At 45.0% G+C, this 8,236-nt stretch overlaps 1 protein-coding gene across 1 annotated transcript; it reads right to left on the bottom strand.

The window, feature by feature from the left end:
- Positions 1-1,194: 1,194 nt before the first annotated feature.
- CHRM5 (cholinergic receptor muscarinic 5) lies at positions 1,195-2,823 on the bottom strand. The gene has a single exon (XM_008702288.2). It carries the CDS (start codon positions 2,797-2,799, stop codon positions 1,195-1,197), a length of 1,605 nt encoding a protein of 534 aa, XP_008700510.1. The 5' UTR covers positions 2,800-2,823.
- Between the last annotated feature and the right edge of the window lie 5,413 nt (positions 2,824-8,236).

An 8,236-nucleotide genomic window follows, 5' to 3' on the forward strand; every position in this document is an offset into this window, starting at 1 on the left:
TTTTCTGAGCTTCTCATCTTTGCTAGTGAATTTGAAGAGGAATGAATAAGTCATTTCTGAGCCATGATTTGAAGGACCTAGTTAAAAAAAAAAAAAAAAAAAAGCCTTTCCCCTGCTGTCCCTCCAAACAGCACTTCTGGCTGGAGGCAGCATGGTGACCTGCTTGTGTCTGGCTGTGACCTGCGTCCGGATGAGGGAAATAGGAGGCTGGCAAAAGAGTTCTGGAAGAATTTCGGAAGCGTGGAGTGACACCAAATTTGTTTTCCACATTTTGCCGCAGGTTGGCCTTGTGAAAAGATTAGAAAGTAGGGCCTCTGAAAACAAAGGAATCATGATTACATAGCCCAGAGAAGATCTTTATGCAGTGAAGTAGGCTTCCTTAGAACAGAGCATGAGTAATTAGGCCCACATGGGCACAAAATAGAATACACAATATTTGTTTAGGTAAAACGAAAAAATTCCCACTGGTAAAAACTGACATAACTGTGGAGGCTTGACCATCTTAATGAGCAGAGTAGAGGCCCCTCTATAGGACCGGGTGGATCAGGTTTCAGCGTCCTTCCAGACTCAGGATTCTGAGAGGAGGGTGGTAACATGGGGACCAGCATGGTTTCAGTGGGTACCAGGAATTGGCATCGGTTACGAAAGGAAAGAGCAGAGCTTCACTCAGATGTAGGGACAGAAAAACATACCACAGTAAAAACACGTAATAGCTGCATAATACTGATCAGTTTATAAACAGAGTCTTAGAAGCCAGTTGAACATCACTCTTGTTAACAGGTGACACAGTCTCCCAGTTCTCACTGATAGGAGACAACTTCTAGACACACACATATTGCACAAAACCTCAATACAGGTTTCCACAGGGAAAGTTTCTACCCAGTCCCTGCTGCTCCCCAAAGGTTAGGGAACAAATGTGACCCAGCGTTCCTACTCCTGTGAGGGGACACACATCTGTCTCTTCACTTCAATGGCAAACTCCAGGGGCACCAGGTGACCTTGGTCATAGGCAAGAATCATTCAATGTGGCAGCACTTGTGGCAGCTGTGACTCCTTCCTTTTGGTGATCTCAAGCCTTTACAAAGTCCCCAGGTGCCCAAAATGACAGATGTCTTTTTTGAAAATAAATACACCAGAATCAGCTCACTCATCCTCAAAGGAAATTGACCTCTTTTGAGGGGAGTTGCTAACTTTTCAAGGGAGTTTGCTGTTCCCCTGCCAGTACAACTTCTCTTCTACTTTTTTCTTTTTCCATCGGCAGAGAAGCAGCATCTTAAAGGTCTTCCTGAAGGTTCTGTTGCAGAGGGCATAGCAAATGGGGTTGACAGTGCTGTTGACATAGCACAACCAGTAGCCCAAGTGCCACAGGGTGACAGGGACACACTTGTCACAGAAGGTGGAAACCAGGACCATGATGTTATAAGGGGTCCAGGTGATGATGAAAGCCAAGAGAATGGCACTCAAGGTCTGGGCTGCTTTCCTCTCCTTGACAAGGACCATTCTCTTTCGTTTGGTCATTTGATGGCTGAGGTTAGGATCCAGGCCTTTTGTCGAAGGGTCCTTGGACACTGGGAAGGAGCAGCGCATGATTTTCACCTTGCGACAGCCATTGTTAGTCTCCTGGGTCCCATCAGCTTTCACCACCAATCGGAACTTATAGGCCACACATTTCTGACTCTTGGGTCTATGAGCAGCACCTGGGGACAAGAAGTATTTTGGGGTGGCATAGTCATTTTTTTCAGCTTGAGCGTTCACAAATGTTTCCTTGGTCTCTTCGGCACTGAATTCTTCCCTTGGGCTTTCCTTGGCCTGACTCTTGCAGACGACTTGGAAGACAGGGTCAGTGGCTTGGGATGGCTTGTCCTCATCCTCTGAAGAAGGGTAGCTGCTACAGGTAGTGAGCTGCTCGGCTTGGGCCCACTCGGTGCTTGGGCCAGTGGCTTGGGATGGCTTCCCAGGGGTGGAGGTGCTCCTGCGAGAGGACGACCAGGATGCTTGGTTCCTTTCCCTCTGGGCCAGTGTGGGTCGAGGGCAGCTAAAGCAGGATGACAGCAGAGCCCGATGAGCCGGCTTTCTTGGCTGCGCTTGGGCCGTGGAGTCAGAGCCCTGGAGGTCAGCCAGGTCCTTGGTCCGCTTCCCCGTCTCGCGGTAGATTCGGCAGTAGAGGGTCGTCATGACGGAAACGGGGATGTAGAAGGCAGCGATGGCCGTGCCGAAAGTGATGGTGGGCTCGGACAGGAACTGGATCTGGCACTCATCTGGTGGTACCGTCCGCTCCCCGACCAGGTACTGCCAGCAGAGGATTGCTGGGGCCCAGAGGACGAAGGAGATCAGCCAGGCCAGGCCAATCATGATGCCAGCCCTTTTTGGGGTACGCTTGGCCCGATACGTCAGAGGTCTTGTGATAGAAAAGTAACGGTCAAAACTGATCAGCAGAAGGTTCATGACGGAAGCGTTGCTAGCCACGTAGTCCAGGGCGAGCCAGAGGTCGCAAGCCAGACTGCCGAGCACCCAGCGTCCCATGAGGATGTAGGTAGTGTAGAGGTTCATGGAGAAGACCCCAATGATGAGGTCTGCGCAGGCTAAGCTGAGCAGGTAGTAGTTGCTAACGGTCTTCAGCTGACTATTGACTTTGAAGGCAGTCATGACTAACACGTTGCCCACAATGGTAACCAGGCTCGCCACGGCAGTCACGGCTGCGATGGTGATGACTTCCCACAGCCCGTGGCGCTCCAAAGGCTGCTGACTCACCGGCGTGCCGTTGACACTGGTTGTATTGTGGTAAGACTCCCCTTCCATCCTGAAGTAGGGTGAAGTCTTGGGTTCTAGGCCATCTCTTTTCTATCTCACCTTTTCTTGGTCAGCATCTGGAAGAGAGGGAACTACATTAGCTCCACTCACCAGCATGGGTCTTTTCCCACTCATTGTTTATCATTTACGGTACAGTCTTACCATAGAACCTACCGTCACGATAGAATGTTAACACATACTCAGAGCGCGACGCTGCGATGCCTACAAGTGTGGGTGACGTTCTGGGGCAGCAGCACCCCTTTGCTTTTTAGAAGCACCGATGCCTGAGAGCCTTTCTTGTACTTGAGGCTGCTGCCCTCTTGTGGTTCTAATAGGCAATTTTAAGAAGAGGGCTGTGAAGACGTGAGGGAAGGAAAAGGAATTGGGGTAACTGGGGAGCAATAAAGAGAAGAAAGCAGGTGATGTGAAGTTACTTTTGATTGCAACCGATTTGGGGGCAGAAACTCTGTTTTCTAAGTTCCCAGTGATACGTACCTCGTCTATCATGCCCTGGGGAAAGAGAAGAGTTATATCTATTCTATAGTCCCACTACTAAACATCATTGAATTTAATGATAGATTCAATTATTAAACATTATTGAGGCACTGTCATGAGGTAAGACTGTATTGTGACACTTCTCCCTGACTTAATGTATGAACTCTGTGTGCACAGAGGGTTTGAAATTTCCCCCAGCTGCTGAAGATGATGACCTCCCCCCATTCTTGAGCCATTTGTGATATAATAGAAATGATTTAATTTTTTAAAAAAGATTGTATCTATTTATTTGAGAGAGAGCGCAAGGGAGCACAAGCAGGGGGAGGCGCAGAGGAAGAGGGAGTAGCAGGCTTCCCGCCGAGCAGGCAGCCTGAGGTGGGGCTCCATCCCAGGTCCTGGAGATCATGACCTGAGCCAAAGGCAGACACCCAATCAACTGAGCCACCCAGGCGCCCCATAAATTATTTTATTTTCTGATTATAAATTAATATTTCTTTGTAAAAGTTCAAGCAATGTCAAAATGTATAGCTTAGAAAACAAGCCTCTTGCAGAGGTAATCGATGATTTCCCCTATGCACATATTAACAAATATTTAAAAACAATTATTTTTAAATGGGTGACTTTTTAATGTTTACACTCTGAATTTTGTTTTTTACTTAACAAAGCATCATAGACATCTTTTTTTTTTTAGTTTTTTTTTAACGTAATCTCTATACACAATGTGGGGTTCAAACTTGTGACCCTTAGATCAAGGGTCACATGCTCCTCCGACTGAGCCAGCCAGGCACCCCAATAGATGTCTTTTCTATCAGCATGTCTCTTGGATCAGAGCTCTTTTTTCATTTTGATGACTGCACATTATCCCAGTTAATGGATATAATAAAATTTAATCAACATCCACTGACAAATTCCAGCTTTTAAAAATAAAAGTAAATTTTCCTTTTCTAGATTAAACATATATGTACATGATAAAAAGCTTCAATGGCTATAAAAGTGTAAATGGTAAAAGATAGGTCTCCCACCTCTGACCTCCAAGCTCCCAATTTCCCTTTTCTGGAGGTAACCACCGTTACCACCATTTCTCTTCTTTCCTTCCAGAGATATAACATATGCATGCAATATTTATTTGATGATATATGAGAAATACCATTAAAATTTTCTTTTATTAAGTAATCTCTATGCCCAACGTGAGGCTTGACCTCACGACTCTGAGAGCAGGAGTCATGTGCTCCACCAACTGAGTCAGTCAGGCACCCCTGAAAAATATTTAAATTACAAAATTCCAGACATCATGATATGATGATAGATAGTGAAAGGAGAATCTTCTTGATGACCTTCAAAGCACGCCAGGTGGGCAATCACTGCTCTTGAGGAAAAGATGTCTAAGCTGAGACTTGAAGCACGAATGAGCTTTATCTAGGCAAAGAGGATGTGTGGGTGGGCCGGGGGAACAGGGTCGCAGCCTCAGCGCAGAGCGTATTTGTAAGCCCAAAGGCTAAAGGAGGCATCACGCTCAACATCACTGATCATGAGGGAAATGCAAATCAAAAACTAGAAAGAGGTATCACCCCACACCTGTCAGAATGGCTAAAATTAACAACACAGGCAACAACAGGTGTTGGCGAGGAAGTGGAGAAATGAGGTAATGTAGAGAAACCGCCACATCCTATTCTGATGTCAGTTTGGGGTTTTAACTATTATAAAATGAAGGGTTAGTCTAGGTAAATGGATCTCATCACAGGCAGCTCATTAGAACCATCTGGGAGCTGTTGAAAAATACCAATGTCTAGGTCGCACCCCAGATGTTCCCAAGAATCTATGTGGGAGAGACTTGGGCATCCATGTCGTTTTGAAGTTCCTGGGGTGATTCTCCCCTGCAGCCAGGATGGAAAACCAGTGACCTCTCTAGATCCTTGCACCTCAAGGTGCAGTCGGTAGATGGCCAGTACTGGCATCGTCTGGGAACACGTTGGAAATGAAGACATCTCCAGGACTAGAATCAGTGCTTCTCAAAATGTAACATGCTTATTATGAGTTACCTGGAGGGTTCAGCGAAACTTCACAAGGGTGGAGTTTGCAGTCCCACATTTCTCAAAACTCCTGAGGGCTCTCTATGCTGCTGACCCGTGAACTCTATTTTAAATAGCAAGACTGAGGAGAATATCTGAACTTCCCAGAGAAGGGGAACCGTAGCTTACAATGGTGCTGTTAAAATTGGAATTTTCCAACTGAAATGTGAAGTAACATTTGGATACCCCCTCCCTTCGAGGACATTTGAGTAATTTTTATTTCTCCTGTTTGAACTTAATACATACTTCCTTTCCAGGTTTGCTTCTCTCTATTCTTTCCCTTTTTCCCCTGCCTCATGTTTGAGAGGATGATTTTTCCTGATTCCTAAGCTGGTGGGAATGGACAGATCTTGTCACAGTCAAAATGACATATGGGACATGAGGTAGGTTCCATGACTGAAGGATTGATTTTTTTGTGGAGATGATAGTTGAGTGTGAAAACTGAGTGTCAGGCTTAATAGTCTTCCACAATAAACTTTTGAACCACGAAAAGCTTTTTGAGTAAAAGATTAGATTTATGGAGGAGTAACTCTGTTTACTTATTTAATTTTATTTTTTTAAAAAGATTTTATTTATTTATTTGAGGGGGGGCAGAGGGGAGGTAGAGGGAGAAGCAGACTCCCCACTGAGCAGGGAGCCGAAGAAGATCCGGGATGTTGGGATCATGACCCGAGTTAAACTCAGACACTCAACTGACTGAGCCACCCAGGCGCCCCTGGAAAGTGGGAACTTTTCAAGTTTGAGCAACCAGCTAAGAACTCATGAATTCTCACTCCCCAGGTAACCACTTACATTTCATTTCCCTCCACAACCCAAAAAAAACCCAGTAAGAGTTACTCCTTGGACACCCGGGTTGCTCAGTCAGTTGAGCGTCTGACTCTTGATTTCAACTCAGGCCATGGTCTCCAGGTCGTGAGATCGAGCCCTGCATTGAGCAACTCTTTTGGTGAAGAGCTTGCCTGAGATTCTCTCCCTCTCCCACTGCCCCCCCCAATTGTGCACGCTCGCTCTCTCTCTCAAATAAATAAATAAAATCTTTAAAAATAAATAAAAGTTCCCATTTTCCACTACTTTGTAGAGAGTGTGTTTATTTCTAGGGTGGCAGCATCAGCAGAGAGCAAACAATCACCCCGGGTTTATCTTCTACCACCAAACAGAAGACAAAGAGTCCCAGAACAATCAAATTGTCCTTGTTCCCAACCCTGGCAGGTTGTTTCTTGCATCTTTGTTGTCAATAAATTATACAAAGGAAGCAAACCAACGCAAAAACCAAAAAAGGTAACAATGTGTATCAGATGAATTCTTTTCATTGTGGGGCGGCCTTGATGACTTCTGAGGGTTTGCACTAGGTGACCTTAGACCCTGCTTTTCTGAAATACCTTTTCTCTGAGAGGCTTTATGCCTGAACCAGGCTTCACTGTTTCTATAGCAACCATAGTGGAACCTTTAATAGCATCTACGATCCAAGGATATCAGGACATCATCATAACCAGCTCATGTTGTTATGTAGAGTGTTCATGAGCGGCTCTTCCCCCACCCCCTTTTCAAGGATTAATCAAGAGAAAGTCAGCTTAAACACACATGGTGGCACTGGGTTAGATGTCAGGAAGAACTTCCAGTGACGGAATGTGTGAGTAAAAGAGGTTCTGAATTTGCCTTTTTTGTTTGTATTTTAAAGTAGGTCAAACTTCTTTTGATTGATAGAACACTGCCCGAAGATACATGGTGATTAAGAAATGACTTCTTCATGTCGCTAAAGCAATAATAATATCTGGATCAGAATTTCAAGGTAACGCATGTTCTTTTAAAATTTCTAACATGTATTTAGTATTTTTAACTGAAGTATAGGTGACATACAATATTATATTGGTTTTGGGTGTACAAAATAGTGATCTGACAGTTCTTTCTGAAATGCTCACCATGAAAAGTGTAGTTCCCATCTGCCACCATACAAAGTTATTACAATATTATTGTTAACACAAGTTTTTTAAAACATATTCCCTGTTCACTACTGTGCTAGATTTCATTGGGCATATAAAAGATATATGTAATAGTCATTGAAGTGAGGGAGTTGGACTTACACAGTTCTAAGAAAAAGAGGGTAGAAGAATTAAGCTGAGCCTTTGTACCACATTTATGACAGAAGTCTATTACCCAGGACATCAAATGACTGTATTTTCACCGTAGGACAGGAAAACAGGTGGGATTGGGTTACACGAAGGCATAAGCTGGAGCCATTCAGTGCATGCACTGTGTCCCATCAGGCCGTGGATGTGCCCAGGTGGGCCTCGTCCAGCTGGGATCAGTCTTGTCTGATTATCCCAGTGTGCTGGGCAAAGTTCATCTCCTACGTGGGCCATGACATGGAAAAGCCTGGCAGGTACTGCCAAAACAGGTTTATGAGAGAATCTGGAAGTCTAGGAGCTCCCCACTGTATTGTCCAAGTCTTCCCAACAGACTTAAAGACATGGTGTATGTATTTATTTTTGAATTCTGAGGATAGTGTGTTGTTCTGGAAGCAGCAGCAAGAGAGTGCATCAAGGAGGAAGGATGATGAACTGTATCAAACGAGTTAGATACAACAAGAAAGAACCAGAAAGCCTGGGCCTGGGGCCTGACTGCCAGACTTAGTTACATGGAGATCACAGAGACCTTGAGATGTCCTTTGGTGAGGTGGGAGTGGGGAAGGCCTTGTGCAGTGGCTGGGAGACTGAATGGAGGAGATTGGAGGCAGCACTATTGATGGCTCTTCTGAGGTCCTCTGCTATAGAAGGGAGTACAGAAGTGCGGCAGAAATTGGATTAGAAAGTGGGGCCATGAGTTTTGTTTTTGTTTTTGTTTTTAAAGAGAGGCAGAAGCCTAGCATGTTTGAATGCTGATGT

Source organism: Ursus maritimus, unplaced genomic scaffold, assembly GCF_017311325.1.
Source record: "Ursus maritimus isolate PB19 unplaced genomic scaffold, ASM1731132v1 scaffold_35, whole genome shotgun sequence".
In the NCBI taxonomy this organism is placed as follows: domain Eukaryota; kingdom Metazoa; phylum Chordata; class Mammalia; order Carnivora; family Ursidae; genus Ursus; species Ursus maritimus.

Bases quoted from the DNA above. Each gene is read 5' to 3' on its own strand.
- CHRM5 (XM_008702288.2), bottom strand. From the start codon at position 2,799: ATGGAAGGGGAGTCTTACCACAATACAACCAGTGTCAACGGCACGCCG.